Here is an 18,024-nt window from a genome sequence, read left to right on the forward strand (position 1 = left end):
GAGAATCTCCAACTCCTTTTATACAGAGTTTACATGGTAATAAAACAACAATGGTCTATAGAAAACTTAGGAAAAAGACAAATATTTATAGAATGGAAGAGTGCCGCTCATTACCTATGCGTCACGTCCTCAAATTTATGTAATTTGATAATCGACATCATTTTCACCAAAAGAGACCTCTTCGTCAATGACTAGGTTTCTAAACGTACCTGGGTTAGTATTAGAATTTCAGAGATGACATTTTGAATATGAAGGATTTGAATTTGAAAAACATATATTCATGTCGCTAGTGTGAGGCAATTTGTACATTCTAGGTATAAACAACCGAACTCATTTCCCTATGTCTCTCTGGTCCAGATTAAAAAGGCATCTGGAATCCTGTTCTAATAATACGAATAGAAATCCTTGCCCTTGTATTTCTATTTGTATATTCATACTATTTTTTCAGGAGAGGAACTTTAATGAAGGCATGCGAAATCTTTCGAAAGTTGGTGCGAGTTGACAGACCTGAGGTACTAAGGTTTCATAAATTGTTAACAATTTGCTGTTTCACCCTGTTTGTGCACTTTGGTTGGTACTTTAATGGGATAAACTTTCGCGGGGATTAAATTTCGCGGTTGAGCTTATCCGCGAAATTCAAAAATTTCACAGGGACTTAATTTCGCGTGTGGCACTATTGGACCTATTGGATGGCAATATTTTCACGATTTGTTGGTTGTTGAAATACACATTTTTTTTTTTTTACTAATGATCTCTCTATATAATATTAACAAAAAGTACACTACATAATGAAAATAATACACATTATTTGCGCTTCTTTGATGGATCTAACCATTAAATAGTATTTATTTGACATATTTTGTGTATTGTTTAGAAATATTTTGCCGATGAGGCCCTTCCAAATTTCCGATGGGACTTAATCTCGCAGATTTTCGCGGATGTCACCCAAAACCGCGAAATCCGCGAAATTCAATCCCCGCAAAAGTTTATCCCATTAAAGTATTGCATAACCTATACGAATACATGTCGATTAGAGATAGATAGTTAATTGATTGGCTCAATTAAAATATCTTCAAGGAGTATTTAAAAATTATTTTTAATTACCTCTAAATCAAACAAAAAACTGCACATCCTACATACAGAGTCTAGCAGTGGACAGCTTCCTTTCTCTGGAAGATTCAGATGCTATGCTTCATAAAGTATAGATTTGTAAACCATGTCGTTATAATTCGCTGATGCAGCATCCACTTGTAATGGACTCACTACGTTCGCTGAATTCAAACAAATCTCCCGCGGTATTTTCTATTTAGAATTTTCTATTTTCTATAAGAACTCCTTATAAGCACTGTTCCATCGCTCCTGTGTCAAGGAATGGTAGGCGCTTGCTAGTCTACATAAAGTATAACTGATGATTTTATGATTTTTTGTTGCTAACGAGAGGTGCCGTGTGTGATCAATTCTCATAAAAAACAAACTCAAACGGCTTTATTTCTGTTTCTATTGCAATAATCGGATGATTGTTTTTCATAATGTTTTCGTGGAAAGGTTGAACTGTTTATCTAACTTTTCCAAAATAATCAATTTTTTGCTTTGAAATGTTAATACTCTCATCTTTATCAACTTGAGAAATGGACGAACCGCCCTGTTCGTTTTCATTTTGATTTGAACCTACTGGTGTGAGAATTGTTGGTAACAAAGGGCTCTCCATACTCACTTTGACATGGAAGTGGAAGTTTATTTTCGAGGTATGGAACTAGACAAGTAAGATTGTATGTGGGCCTGATGTTAGACTGGAGTCGCTCATAATTTGTGTAATACAGTAATATGAGTATTATATGATAATTGTAATACAGTATCAGTTTGTATAAAACTTTAATTTGTTCCTTCCATTATTTTTGCTTAATTTCAATTATGTCTTTATTAGTCGTATATAATGCTAGACTAGCCTGGTGTCGACTTTTGATCATCTTCACCATTTCTCAGCGTGTGTGTTTTTTTAAAGATATCAGATTTTGTATCTGGTTATATTCCAATTTCGTTAGATTAGCAAACGTCTACCTCTCCTGATACATAGAATCGCAGGAAAACTTCTTATGAAGTCCGCTGCCGTGATCTGACAAAAGGAAGTAACCATCAATTTTTGAAAATTCATATATTTTTGCAAAAATCAACTCCTAAGAGTCCAGCTTGTGTTTTCCAGTAGTTGATTTTTAGTAAAAGACTTCTTATTATCTTTTTTTTTGGACTAAAGTTTCATTTTATTTTCTGACAAAAGGAAGGAAGTCACTTACTTCTTTTTATAGCCTGAAAAATGAAAATTGTTTGCAATATTTTGCAGTTTATTTTCTGACAAAAAGAAGTAACTTTAAAATTTTTAGCTTGAAAGAGCTTGAGTAGAGTAAAACTTGTGTAGATTTTCCCAAAATCAAGATGTTAAACTCCTTTTAACTCCTTCCTTTTAAATATTATACTATTCTAGGGTTTGGTCTTTCACAATCAGCAAAAGTTTTGATCTTAAAACGATACCATTAATCTTGAATAAGGTCAACTTGTTTATGCAATTATCTCAAATAAGAAAAATGCAGTTACTTCCTTTTGTCAGATCACGGCACTGTGCTCCTATAAAAAGATAAATTGCTTGGAGAGAGTGGTTTATGAAGAGTTGTTTTTCAGTGAACGAAAAGGAACTGCAAACTGCAATGATTTAAAACTACGTGGTTTAATGGTCTAAAATTTCGTCTGTTAGCATCCGAACTTCGCGCCTCTTATAGTCCATATTTTGTAAACCAAGGTCCATTGTTTAATCCAAACGGCACGTTTTCATCAGCCGTCAAGATCGACACCCTCTTTTCCTGGGGTAGTTTGTATCTTAACATAATTTGTTTAAGGGCTCTGACCATAGTCAAAAAATTGATTTTGGTATTTGAGCATTAAAGTTATGTTTCAGGTTCCTTTACACTTTTAACAAAGAATTGCCTTTATAAATTGCTTTTTGATCAAATCCCATAAAAGTAATTAAAAATTTGATTACAAAAATGACGTTATGAACTTTAAAAAGACGTTAATAATATGTTGCATCACCCTCTTTTATAAAAAATGCTAAGTTTTAATGGGTAATTAACCTTTTTGTTTCGAAATTTTTGCAAACTCTCCGCAAAGAATTGAACTGTTTTAAATTTTTCGGAAAAATTTTCTAAATTGATGCATCAAAAGTTATAACTGTTTTTCTATGAAAAATTGGGATGAAAAATTGGTCAAAAAGCACTTTTTTCAAGATTTTGAGACAAGTAAGCTTTTATAAAAATTTTCCGAAAATATATTTTTAGTTCGGTAAAGGATACACCATCTGCCACAAAAGTTTTTTCAAAATATTTTTTCTCCGACCAAACTAAGCTCTTCAAAGTTGAAATACTCTTCGTCGCAAAAGTCTTCATTTTCTTCTTCATCAAATTTTTTGTTTGCGATTCATAAATTTTCAGACTCAAGGATAGTTGGCCTAACAGAAAATGTATAACATGTTTTGTTAGCTGCATCAAGCAAAAGATTATATATTTTGTACATGACAAATATCAAAATTCACTATATGGTCAGAGCCCTTAATTTCAATTTGACGCACGCTTTTACAATCGACGCCGAAATATATTAGCAATTTTTAAAGCTCGGGCGAGAATTGCAGTTTCAGTACTTTCACTTTATTTCATTGGATTTTTCGATTTGGGAGGGGTTAAATGGCTTCCAGGCTATATTCACAGCCATTGGAACATTTTTGAGCTTTTTAGATCCTGAGAGATCCTAAGGTCTTAAGTCTTAAGTCTCATGTTAAAACTCAGAGTTAAAGCTCTGCTTTCAAACCGAATAATGCTATGCTTTTAGATAGAAAATGTGGGACCATAAAAAAAAAAAGAGAGAGAGAGAGAAGAGAAGAGAACCATCGACCAATAACAGTCCGTTAGCAACAGTTCCACAAATAACTTTATAACATCCTAGAACATTGAAAACTTGGTCAATTAACTTGATTTGACCCCTAACTAGATTCAAGTTTTCTCTTTTTTTTGTAATAATCAACAACGCGTAAGAAATTTCCGAAAATCTCGGAAAGACATTATCATTTTCCTTTTTTGTATTATTGAAAAAACGTGTAAGAGAACAGACAGTATACCACAAAGAGTAGAGGAGTGGCTTCGGAACTTAAGATGACTTCCAGCAAAAAATCTTGCATTCCATAAATATGAAGCAAAGAAGAAAATTCACAAATCTGAACAAACAGGAAAAATTAACATTTGAAATTCTATTTTAAAATTGAGTACTCATTTTAATGTTTAAAATTGAGTACTCATTTTAATGTCGCAATTATCATGTTTCCTGTCCATCATTCCTACTCTTCGGAATCGCCGCGCTTTTCAAATGTTTTTTTAACTATTCAGATTTTGATGAAATCATTTCATCACAACAAGCCATCAGATCTATAGGCCAGTGACTGAATCAATTTCTACGGTCAATATATTAGGAAAAGCCTTTTGTTAGAACAAGCAGAATTTTATGCAATACGGATTTCAAATTTTTAAATTTAAAAATCAAACGGGGATTCTCAGAATTACATTTACAACGGGGGTGAGAAGTATTAATTTTCTTACCGGGACCAACCTCTTGTTTCCTGCACATCGGCTTTTTGATGCGTACTGGTAGTGCCAGATGATCCACGGGGACGAGGTTGACTGTATTCTTTATAAATTTTCCATTGAATAGAGGTCAACCGGTCTTTTACAGGAAGGCATATTGATTATCTCTCCTTATAATCTCAAGATTGACAACTTCTATGACCTTGAAATTTCGACCAGATAGGTAGATATGGATAATTAAAGATGATTTACAAAACTTTTGGTCACTTGTGGTTGGTATTTTACAGACCAGAATGTAAACTTGACCAAAGTCATGTATTGACTGATTTACTTGTTCGATTCGACTAAAATTTGTTGCTGAAGACTGATTTGTTAAATAAAAGAGACTAGTAGCAAAAGAAATTCGTTCCCATGAGTATTTGGTACTTTGCAAAATACACGTTGACCACCTGCCGGAACTCAGGAATTAATGTAACTATTGACTTGAGATTTTCACCAGGGAAAAATACATGTCACGTGGAGCCTCACAAAATTTGAGCAAAAGTTAAAGTGAAAAAAAGTTAGAGGGGTCCTATTTCGGTATTTTTAAAGAATGATGACGTCATCAGGTGGCGATAACGTCATTGATGACGTCGGAATTTTCATGAAAGATACCAATTCATATTTGGTGCACACTTGCAAAATTTCAAGTCAGTTGGATATAAATATTTCAAAATTTATCAAAAAAATCTTCTTGAGTTTTACCTATTCAACCTGGCACTTATGTGAAAACCATGAGATATATTGTAAGTATAGGTGATTTCTGTACCTAACTCGAGATATTAACCCTTGAAAACCGTGTTTTTCAGCCAGAAACAGCTATTTTGTCCAGTTTTTGCGCTTTTTGAAGCTCAATATCTCGAGTTAGGTACTGAAATCACCTATACTTGCAATATATCTCTAATCCTAATTTTTTGAGAGCTTTCAAAAATATTCAACAGGTCTCCGTTTTCTCGAGCTAAAATTTTAATTAATTTTTAACCCTATGATTTTTGCCTGAGACCGTCATATTTGTCCGAAAATCACACCAAAGTGTCCGAAAAAAAATTGGAAACATAGAAATTTCGATTCCCCTACCCCTTAGCTTTCCAAAAATGTATAACAAGTGCTTCTAACAAAACAGTCGAGCGATTTTACAAAATGCCCTCTACTACGGCTCACGTCACCAAGATAACCGATGATGAAAAAATATTTGTCTAGTGAAGCACATCAAAACATGTTTGGTAAATGGTGTAATTGATCAGAGTTGTTGTTTAACGACATTTTAATTACCCTATCTATTACTACCATGCCCGTTTCTATAAGAACACTGATCAAAGGCTGATAAGTTCAGAACATTATATGAATTTGAGCATGTATTCTTCTAAAGCACCTGAAAAAGTCATCAAAACATTGATTGAGAAATCATGAGATTAATCAAAGAGAGCCCCCCCCCCCCCCCCAGCGGACCCTAAATTTACGTAATCACACAAATTTTCCTCGAGTTGCACGCAATAACCCAATTTTTCAGAAAATTTGAAAGTTTTTCGGGAAAAATCGGGGAAACATTTAAAAATCCGGTAAACTGCACATAAACGGGTGGAAAAAAGGAAAAATTCACGTATTCACGCACACAGCATTCACGCAATCAAAAAGTGAGTTTTCACGTTCAACCGCTGGATGCCCCTTCAAAGGCTGGAAATCTAGATGAATTTAAGAACATACAAATACTATATTGAGATTTTGCATACATTTAAAAAGATTAATCTAGTATTCTAATAACAAACGTATGATAAAGAGTTGCATTTGTGTTTTCCGCTTCGTTCGCCGTAATGTCCAACAACAAACATGAAACGAAACGAGCTCCTACACGACGACATTCACCGGACGCTATGCAATACAAATCGCATATATTCTGAAAATAAAAATAATCAAAATTTTATACAAGTTTCATAAGTTTAAGGACATGACGCAAGCGTAACGAGCCTTACTCCTATATTTAAAAAATATACGCCTTTATCACGGAAAAGATTTCTATAGACCATTGTCTTTTTATGACCCTGTAAACTCTGTATAAAAGGACTTGGAGATTCTCAGTCAAATCACATCAACTCATCATCAGCTTACTACTGACTAAACAACAAACAGTCAATAGTAAACCCTCTTGAAGATTCGTCAACTCATCAAATCAAACCAACTAAACCATCATGAAGACCGCCATCTTTTTTGCAGCTTTCTTGGCAGGTATAACACGTCAGTCAATCCTGCTCATTTTACTCAAGTTCTGTTTCTGCTGCAAATCATGGATAGACTTTTTCACTGAATCTGGATTGGTCTTCAAATACTGTAATATCTACACGGAGGCAGTCTTTATTCTTTAATAGTACATGTTTACGGCCTCTATACAAGTTCAAGAAACATTCTCGATACATAAATTTAGCTCTATTTTTTCATATGAATCTTTGACTTTCTTTTTTTCAGTCGCCCTAGCCGATTTGACATTCTGGGAAGAGAGAATGTCGACGGAAAAGAAAAACGATGCTCTTCCAGAAGTACCATGCCCTGACACCTTGTGCAATGGAAAAGCTGATGGAAACCATTATTACTACCCATACTACACTGGTGCTTACAGATACAACTTCTTCCTCCAATGCTTAGGTGGAAAAGCTACCTGCCAAGCTTGTTTCCCATTGTCCTTGGAATACAGCTATGAATGCAACCAATGTTTGTACAAGAAATCTGATGCTTGCGTCACCACAAAACCATGGAAACCAGTCGCCACTTTCACTTGTCCAGACAGATGTCCATCTTATGGACCTAAATACACTGGTAATGTCGCTGATCCAGCTCAAAGTAAACAATACGTTGCATGCTGGGAAGGTGTCACTGTCGGATGTATTGCTTGTCCAGGAAACTTGATGTTTAACGAACAAGAGAACGCTTGTTTGTTTGAAGGAAAATACATCACTGAGCCAACCAAACAGTAAATCATCAATCGAAATCAACAACTGATCCTTACGGCAATACATCAGAAATTTGACGAATTCTAATCTTTTTGCGACGATGTTAAGCACTTAAATCTTATCTTGAAAATCTTTTCGCTCACTTTCTTTTCCTCTCTTCCTTTCTTTCTTTCTGCTTTCCTCGATTCTTTCTTGGTCTAACTAATTAAATCCTACCTTTCTCTCTCTCTCTCTCCTAACTTTAGATCCCTTTCACTCGCCTTATATCCCCTTTTCTTCATCTTCTTCTTGTTCTCACTCTCTTTCCTGCTTTCCTTCAAATCTTATATTGAACACCTATTGAACTGATCTATCAACTATCTTCCTTACCTATTCTTCTTACCTGGCTTGTTATATCTTGTTTAACAAAATTATGTACTATGATACAATTTTAGAAGTACGCTTAAAATATTTGTAATCATATACAAGTCCAACTTATTTATTTATCATTATTTATTAATATATCTTCGATTCGACAATTTATTTCAAAGATCACCTTTGCTTGCATGACAATACCTTTGTATTTTTTCTATCAAAAATCAAATACCTTAATGATTGTACCCTGTCTCTCGCCTTAAATAAACTTTCGCTAATTCCAATTCAAAAATTTACTATCCAAAACTAGTTCAAACTGATTCTCCGTTCCCGTCGATGGAAAATTCTCGTAAAATGCTAACTTTAATTCGAATTCGGACAAACTGGACTTCCCGCTCATCATCATATTACTAAGTCCAGTTTGTCTGATGTTATTAGCGAGAGTGTATTACCAGAAGCTAGAAAAATATATAGTAATCATTAGTCTGATTTGTAGACCTCTTTAATTTCTTTAAGAAACCTTTCGTTCGAGAATGCTCAAATGCTGACCATTGGTTCTTATTCCTTCGAAAGGCGCCTGGCGGGAGGGGACGGTAAAGTGGTAATTCTTTCTATCTTTTGCTGTATGAAGTTTGGCGTTTCTTTATAAGAACCGTACTGTACAGTAAATTTTGGCTCAGACTGACCTGCTATCCTTAATTTCTTGAATATTTCAGGCTACAATGGTCTTACGGTTCCTAATACGCTTAGTTTGTTTGCTTATAGGGAGCGGTCCTAAAGTATCTACTAGAGGGGGTGAAGGATATTTCAAAAAATTGGGAAAAACAATTTTGTACGCCTCTCGACCCCCCCCCCCCTCTTAAAAAATCTTAACCACGCCCTCCACCCAAAAAAAGAATTCCTACAGACGCTTCTTGTCCTTCTACCAGAGGCCCAATTCTCACCAGAAAGAATATTTATTATTCGAGCCGTGAAAAAGGGGGGTGGTGAAACTAACGTCACGCACGGTGGAAAAACGTTTTTTGGGCGTACGTTGGGGCGTTTACTGGCGGGAAAATAAAATCCTCCCCTCAGCCAAGATAAATTCCATGACTCAAACTCTTGTATTGCCCATTCGCTCAAATTTGGTGGTCAAATTTTGATAAACCAGAGTCTAACATTTTCATTTCTACTCTTCAAGGTATCTGTTTGTTTGACATTTGGCTCTTGTTGTGATTCTGCTTTATTAGACTAAAACTAAAAGAGTAACCTATATCAAGTCAAGCCAAGTTTAAGTATCATATACAAACATACAAAATGGTTGGCAAACGATATCATCCACCCAGGCCTAACCTGATAACAGCTGTTCATAATTTTCTTACATGCACGGTAAACCTCTGAAGGCACTTGAAAATTATATGTTTTCATCCATCCCTTTAGAGCTTCAGCGTGGTGGGCCAGAACAACCACAATCTGATCTCAGGTTACCCAGCAGCCGGTAGATGTTATATCGGATGGCCAATCGTCACCTTGTTTTCTTTCCTATCTCTTATCCTATTTTTCTCTTTTCTGACTGTCTGAGTTTCTGAGACTTAGTTTCTCATTTCTGACTGAGTTTTCATACCTGTCAATCATTTGTCCATCAATTTCGACCAGTCTAATTTTCGCACCGAGTGGGATTCGAACCACCACGCACCACCAAAGAAAGACCTTCAGATTCGGAAGCCAGCGCTCTATCCGTTGAGCCATCGCCGCACAGCAAAACCACGCAATTCATAACATCTTATACCGAACTGGCAAAGGACAGGGGTAATATTATTATAATATGGGTAACAGTACCCCTTTTTTAAACCTGACTGAAATTCGAGCCGTTACTAGCAACCCTGCGGGGCCCAAGGCGCCGAGTATGCACCCGGCACAGTGACAAGCCGTTACTAGCAACCCTGACCCTACCTAACCCCCGGAAAAGTGACTATCAGCGATCCGTGGATAAAAAAAAAAAATTAAAAAATGAAGGTGACTATTGGCCATCCGATATAAGAGCATCCTACCCAGCCCAGGTCAGGCCAGGACCAGGTCAGGATGGATGTATTGTCTCTTATTTTCCCCCTATTTTATACTTTCCTATCTTCTATCCTTTCTAAACTGTTTTCTATGTGAAATTTGCCCATACTGAAATACTGTGAGATCGGGTGGTTTGCTTTTGCCATGCATATTGATGCGCATCAATCACTAACACTACAGTGGAGTTGGTGGAGCGGAGGCTAACATGCATTGCCCTCAAATGAATGACCTAGCTATTCATTAAAATACAAATTTAAATCAAAACAAAAATGGTAGAGTAGACATGGCTTGGCAGCAGGTTTTAGGTGCCCCCTAAGAATTCAGGTGACCCCTAAGATTTAGGTAACCCCTGGTTGCCAAATATTTTTGGTGACCCCTAAGCCAATGACAAGTCAATTTTTTTCGAAAATCCTTCTCAAACCATCAAACAAATAGTTAGTTTAGGTTATTGCTAAATAGAATAAATGCCCTAAGAAATTAGAGATAAGCTAAGTACTGAAGGTTCATGCCAGATTATCAAGGTTTTGTAAGTCAGAGTGCAGATCCCTTGCCAGACAGATTTTTATCTAAGTAAATACAACATGATTAAAGAATTTTCACAGATCAGTGCCGTAGGAAGCATTTTCATATTAGGGGGGCTGACGTTTAGTGACACCGCGAGGGCCAACCATGGTTTAGCCCGAGGGGAAAATTTTTGAAAATTTGAGCTCTAGATTGCTTGAAAATGCACTCAAAGCAGACTTATAAGACAATTATGACAAATTTAAAAATTATTGGGGTTATAGCCCCCCTTGCCCCCCCCCCATACTACGGCACTGCAGATAATATATTAGATACCAAATTGTCAGTTTTTGAGCATTGCTTAGATTAAAATATAATGGTATGGTCTGGTAGGCTGCTTATAATTCAATCACCAAACATAGAATCTAGCCCCCAGGTCCTTCTGAAAAAATTTAGGTGACCCCTAACATGGTTAGTCCCCCCTAGCCATAGGCTAAAATCAGGTACCAATCGCTGCTCGACCTTTTAGCCCCCCCCTCAGGCCAGGGGGGGTTCCAGCCATGGTAGAGCTGGGAGGGGAGCTGGGTAGTTTATTTGTTTTGAAGTTTTGCTGCTTTGATGGTCAGTCATTTCATTTGATGGCTATGCAAGTTTTCCCTCCACTGATGCATGCAAGCTACTCAATTTCTTGGTAGGTCTCAAGCAGTTCAAACCCATAGCTGTCAGCTCACCTGCTTTGCTTTCAGCGGGAGGCTCCCGCTCTGCATGCCAACAATTTTTCTCTTGCATTTAAAAAATTCAGCCAAATCTCTTGCATTTTCAGGATTTTCTCCCGTATCTCCTGATGCATTTCCAAAAAATTTTCGATTTCCTGAAAAAAAAATATTCAGGTTGGTTATGGGGCCAAAAAAAAAAGTAGTTTTGTTTCCGGAAATGCGGGTGACGAAAAAAATCTCACCCGGGCGGCCGGAAAATATATTTTTTTTTCAATTTTCCTAGAAAAACTCTAATTGACGTGTACGAAAAAATAATCCAGGTTCGATGTCTCTTTACTTGAAAAAGCTGTACTCTAAGGTAATTCTATTCACAACAACATAAAACAGGAAAGTAGAAAACATTTGTGACAGAAGATTTTCTTTTTCAAAACACAAGTGACATACGTAAATCTTTGAATACAATCGTTAAATGGATCGTAAAATCGTAAAATGGAAAATAAACTCTTTATAAATCTTTGAATACAATCGTTAAATGGATCGTAAAATCGTAAAATGGAAAATAAACTCTTTATGTATCTTTTTTATTGCGACGAGCTCGCTGTTTTTTTCTATTTGCGGCCGGGTGAGATATATTTTTTCCAAAAAAAAGTTCACCCGGCCGATTTCCGGAAACAAGACTACTTTTTTTTTTGGCCTGGTAGTAGGGGGCCGTCGACATTCGACTTTCGAATTTTTTAACGGCATTTGGCCGTTATGGTTCTGACCCCCTCCCCCCCTCTACGTTAACAACCAACAAATTCTCCAAAGTTAAAAAATTGTCAAAATTCGATGAAACTCTAAATTTTCTCCTTTAGTGAGAGCCACTATGTTCTGAAAACATTCTTCGTGTGCACCACGTTGTTAAAAGCAAACTAACTTTTTTAAATGATCAATTAGGTCCATAAGATCACAAAATCGAGTGGTGAGAAAAATTTTGTCCATTTTGCTGGTCCCCATGTGACGTCATCACTTTTGCTGGGGCTTGAAAATGAAAGTGAAAATTGGAAGCTCATATTTGGCTTAAATGAAAGATATTTATCAAAGGATTCCAAAAAATATCACAACATATACCTGAAAATCAATATTTGAGAAGCTAATAAGGAAAATAGCTTAAAAAATGACGTCATCGATGACGTCATCGACAATCAAAAAATCGCCAAATCGAAAATTTTTTGCTTCGTTTGAAAGAGGACCATCTAGTGAACAAAAAATATTACTACGGAAAACCAAGGCAAAGTTGACAGCTATGCAGACCCCCGACTCAAACCACCAAATATATACAATCAACCTTGGTTTCCTAATAAACCCACAATATGCCTAAACTGCCGTGCCACCGAGACAATGCTTAAAACTGTCATTTACAAATACTTATAGCGTGTGATTTACAGACCTTAGGGGTCACTCACAAGGACAGTGTAGCTCTAAAGCTCTAAAACAGCATCTGATAACATGAAAACATGAGTATGATTCTTCAATGGGAATCAAAACTATAAAGTGCACTTACAAACATCAATATATCAGATCTAACAAAATTAATAACGGCACTGTCATCATTGACAATAAAACAAAAGATTTTCTGTCAAGAGTCTTGTAAACATTCCAACAACTTCCATCGAAATGATCTGTCACAGCTGAGTCTACCATTTTTAACACGGTCCGAGGATTGAGCCGAGAACGCTCGCAGAACGCCCGCAAAACGCCGGCGAACTCCCGCGCGGATGAAAAATTTAATCTGTCGATCATTTTCTCAAGCGAAGAGTACGCCAAGCGATTCTAGCTTTACGATGGCGCCTCGGATCATCAGTGGATAGTATTCAATTATCATTATCCTTTTATTTTCATTTCTAGAACTTTTGCTAAAAAAAGGAAAAATAGAAAAGTTGTATTTTTTACTGCTCTATTCACATACTGAATTTGAAAGATCTTCTATGTGGCGTTTTTTTGCAAACTGCAAAAAACTTATTTTTATCCCGCTTTTCCGGGACTTCAGCTTAAGTGCTGGCGTGCAGCATAGGGTACAAATACCAAATATATGTGTTTCCCGTAATTTTTGTATGATAAGTTAGGTCTACACTGAAGAAATGTCAATCCAGACCTGATCAATCGAACTCGTGGAATCAATAGAACTAATAGTCGTTTGGGAGAACGCAATGATCTATTGAATAAAAAATTACTCCAGCCAGTAAAACGGGATAACTTGTACCGTCTAGTGCGCCCTTTTTAACTTGTATGTTTTCATTCAAAATGACCGGACGCCGATTGGAGAATTGGAGAACGCTCACCGCCTAATCGCCTATCGCCCGATGGGATTTACAGATAATGAGTATGTAACTTGCCGCGCGAGTGACGTCAAACGCTCAATCGTTTTGCCACTAATTTGTTCTTCTTCGTTGCAGACACTTGCGTGTGTTCCACTACGGTTTTTTTTCATATTTCGCTTTAACATATTTTCGACATGATTTTTTGACCCCAAAGTTGACTTAAATGTTTCTCAAAATGACTCTAGTTGCTTCAATTTAGTAGTAACTAATATTATCTACATATTCAAAGTATTTTTTTGGGAGCTTTACCATCTGAACACCCACCAGACCCCCAGCTTCATCAATGTACAGCTTCGCTGAGCAATTTTCCTTTCAAGCATATTATAAACTCAATCTAAGTTTACAAAACAGTCCTAGCTCACAGTGATTAGAAAAGTACCTGAATTATTCCTACCATTCGGTCTAATGTCAATATCCCTCATCTTATTTCAACACCCTTCTGCTGGGAATGCTAGGATGGTTGGAATCGCTGATTACTAATTAGCAGTGAAAGGAAAAAAGTTTTTTTTCAATTAGTGATTCTGATCTTCTTTTTAATCCTGTATTGGAATTAGAAGAGGGATATCGGACATTAGACCAACTCACAGTACAGTATCTCTAAAAGAAGGGTGTCAGAGTTAGATGAGCATTTTCCAAAAAGGCAGATATTCTATGAAACATTTCTATTCTGAAAAACTTTTCCTGTGTCCACTTTTTCTGCAAAAAATAAATTCTAGCCTTGGAATCCAAGCAGTAGACTTTGTTAACATTATTTTTTGTGTTAGTGGTTTACATATACAGCTTGGAACAGGTAATTTGTCTGCAGGGAAATTTCCCCCAGCAATGCAGGACTTGATTGGTTGGTTTAGCATATCACTTTTACTTGCTTTTTGACATATCAATTTTTAATCTTTTGTTTTGACATTCATTTATAGAAAATAGAAAAAAAATAACTTGGTAGAGCAACAAAAATAAAGGAAAAAAAAAACAAAACTGGATTTTCTAAATAGAAATGGCTGCTTGATTGAACTTGAGCATGTGGCTGGAAATTTTATTCAAATTTTAAAAATAAGTATGTCTGCCAGGATTTCTAAAGTTAGAAACATGGTAAACCAGTCGCCACAGACTGTAACAAACTTCTTTGTATAAGTAAAATTGAAAACTTGGCCATTTGAGGTACTCTATTATTTTCTAAATCCCAGGATAAGTAAAGTTATGAAAGTTTTTCTATTGAAAAATTAGTGTTGACCTTATGTATGAGTAGGCCTGATTGTGCAGAAATGAAGGATAAGTAAAGTTATGAAACTTTTTCTATTGAAAAATTAGTGCCGATCTTATGTATGAATAAACCTGATTGTGCAGAAATGAAAGTTTTTCTGTAAAATCTTTTAGAAAAATAAGAAGGACCATATAAGTAGATGGCTTTAGGTTATTCCAATGCATAGATATTACTTCTTCCTTGAAATAGAGGGGATGTACCTTAAGTGGATAAATTTTCGCGTGGATTAATTTTCACAGTTTTCGCAAATTTTGGCCATTTTCACGAAATTTAGTCAACGCGAACATTTTGAAGGCCTTTGATTCGCGAAAATTAGTCCAAGCAAAATTATTTGGAATTTTACAATCGCGAAAATAAAAGTTAGAGAAATCTAGATAACATGTTACACTCAAAACATATTACAAGTTCACCTCTTCATTCAATTATAAACTCTATAACCTCCTAAAAGTACCTTCTTTGAAGTTTTTTGAAAGCTTTTGAGTGACTTTGTCTGCCTTTGTTCGATTAAAAAACAATCTCTTTTCTAGTTACAATTTATATAGTCGCGAAATTAAATAAAGAAGGCCATTTTCGCGAAATTTAATCCACGTGAAAATTTTAAAGACCCTTGATTCGCGCAATTTGATCCACGTGAAATATTTAAATTCTTGTCTCGCAAAAATTAGTACACGCAAAAATTTATCCAATTAAGGTATACAATAAGAAAACCCTTTAATTCTTCATACATTTCAAAAGATTTAGTACTATTATAGGCACTTAAAAAATGATCCTGCTTCTTCAGAACTTGAAGAGCATGAAAACCATGGGATCATTGATCATTTTAAAAGACGGGATTGCTTTTTGGAATGTGGGAATGCCATTGCCAAGGCATTATGAACCAGTCAGGGAGTTAGATAAAGGCCTAGAATGTGTTTTTTATGCCTTTCTTTTTAACTGTGTTTGCTTTGACTATTTAAAGTTTCAACTATGTTATAATTGGTCTGTAATTATTTGTTCTTAATGAGTTATAATTAAGCTTGTTTTTATTACATGTCTTTCATTATCTCTGCTTTGAGGTCAGGAAGTCTGCAAAGCTTTGTTTGCATGTTAAAACTATTATCTAAAGATTATAAAACTCAAGATTTGATATCTTAGATTTTTCATTTTAAACAGTAAGAAAGGTGAAGTAAAACTAAATATAAAAAGAAAATGGGTACTGATTTTTCAAATGCACTGAAAAAATTCAAACTGGTTTTTTTAGGTGAACAGAGTGGTAAGTCTTTTGTTTTGCCCTTTTCTTTATTTTAATTCTTGCTTTTTGACTGGCGAAAGACCTATCCACTCACATTGTTTAAACAACATTTTCAAATAGTTTGGACTAAATGGATAAAACAGGGATAAAACAATACTTTGTTGTTTTGGCTATTGAAATTTGATTTTTAGATGAAGACACAGATCAATTTGGGTTTGAACATTCTGTCATAAATGTTTGAGCCCTGATTTATGAATTTGCAATTTTTCTTGCTTTAGTTGGGAAGACATCACTCATCACACGATTTATGTATGATAGTTTTGACAGTACATACCAGGTATAATAAATGTAAATTTATCCCTTTTACAATTATTCGAAGATATTATTTTTCATGGTGAACAAATGCAAATTTTTGCTCGCACAATGCTGAGAGGAGGCAGTGAAAGTTATTGTTTCTTTTATTTAGAAATATTGTGTAAGCAAATGATAGTTGATGTCCTTTTTTAGATCATCTTTCAATCTTTATTTTGTTCCCTCCACTTCATTACAATATTTTTATTTTCTAGGCAACCATAGGCATAGATTTCCTTTCAAAGACCATGTACTTGGAGGATCGAACGGTAAGTTCTCTATCAACGATTTGTATCAGCTTCAAGCATCTGGCATTTGTTATTAACTGAGTAGTTTTGTAATCCTAAACATATACTACACAATACTTTGTGTGTTTCTACTACTTTCAAAGAGATAATAATTGTTTTCCTTTGCTCAGGTTCGCTTGCAAATTTGGGACACAGCAGGGCAAGAGAGATTTAGAAGTTTGATTCCAAGTTATATCAGAGATTCTTCTGCTGCAGTTGTTGTCTATGATATTTCAAGTAAGTTTTATTGCAATTTGATATTCTTTTTGCAGATGTGGTAACGATAGCTGGTGATGATGATACATATTTTCAATCGTCAAATTTGTATGAAATGCTTTAGACTGATATTGATATTTTTAATCGATTAGGTACAAATTCCTTTGCTCAAGTAGATCGTTGGATAGAAGATGTCCGTGCAGAGAGAGGCCAAGATGTTGTTATAATGTTGGTTGGTAACAAAACAGATTTAACAGATAAAAGACGCGTTTCCATGGAGCAAGGGGAAAGAAGAGCTAAAGAATTAGGAGTTTTATTTATTGAGAGTAGTGCAAAGACAGGTCATAACGTGAAACAGGTTTGTATTTGGGATCAAACTCATCCATTGTCTTATTTTAGCTCAAAAAGTTTTTGATAATTATACAACGTTAATCTTTTTCATATTCTTCTATTGAAATATCTTTCAAAGCTTCTTGGGCTTCTACCATAAATTTGTTAAATCGGAATGAATAAAATCTAAACAATGAGTTTGTATCATTTTTAGCTATTCAGACGGGTTGCAGCAGCTTTACCAGGCATTGACAGTAAAGAAGATGAAAAACCAAACAACATTAACCAAGTCATTCACCCAAAGATTGATGATGAGCCGCAAAGCTCATGTGGTTGCTGATCAATGTGATATATAGATTTTAGGCTTAGAAATTAATCAAATTAATACCAATTATTAACAACAGTCGATAGTTTGGTCTTATTTGGAAGAAAGACACATTCTGGAAAGAAAAAGAGATCTTGCTTGAAATGAAATGCCTTTTCAGTCAAATTGTTATTCTGGCATTTTGCTTAAGGAAAGCACATGCCATTAATATGAAGGCTGCTTTAATATTAGAGTTTGATACTTTGAATATAAAATAGGCCAACAGAACTATTATATCAAACTATCAAGCTGCCAGGATAACGCACATAGTGCGTAACATTGTCTTACCGTAATGATATCTTTTTAAGGAAGAAATTGATTTTTTGTGAGAAGACCTTCTTTTTTATATTATGAAAAGTATTAATTTTCTTACCTTGTACAGCATAATATTTTTATTTTAAAAGAAAACAAAA

The 18,024-nt window shown here is 35.3% G+C and overlaps 1 protein-coding gene across 1 annotated transcript; it reads left to right on the top strand.

Annotated features, from left to right (window-relative positions):
• Positions 1–15,939: 15,939 nt before the first annotated feature.
• On the top strand, positions 15,940–17,815 carry LOC136797797 (ras-related protein Rab6-like). Its single transcript, XM_067054384.1, has 6 exons — positions 15,940–16,084; positions 16,342–16,400; positions 16,630–16,683; positions 16,833–16,938; positions 17,070–17,275; positions 17,462–17,815. The coding sequence occupies exons 1-6, from the start codon at positions 16,021–16,023 to the stop codon at positions 17,585–17,587; spliced, it is 615 nt and encodes a 204-aa protein (XP_066910485.1). The 5' UTR covers positions 15,940–16,020; the 3' UTR covers positions 17,588–17,815.
• The last annotated feature ends 209 nt before the right edge of the window (positions 17,816–18,024 follow it).

The sequence above is a fragment of the Clytia hemisphaerica genome, unplaced genomic scaffold, assembly GCF_902728285.1.
Source record: "Clytia hemisphaerica strain Z4C2 unplaced genomic scaffold, Clytia hemisphaerica genome assembly, whole genome shotgun sequence".
Lineage (NCBI taxonomy): Eukaryota > Metazoa > Cnidaria > Hydrozoa > Leptothecata > Clytiidae > Clytia > Clytia hemisphaerica.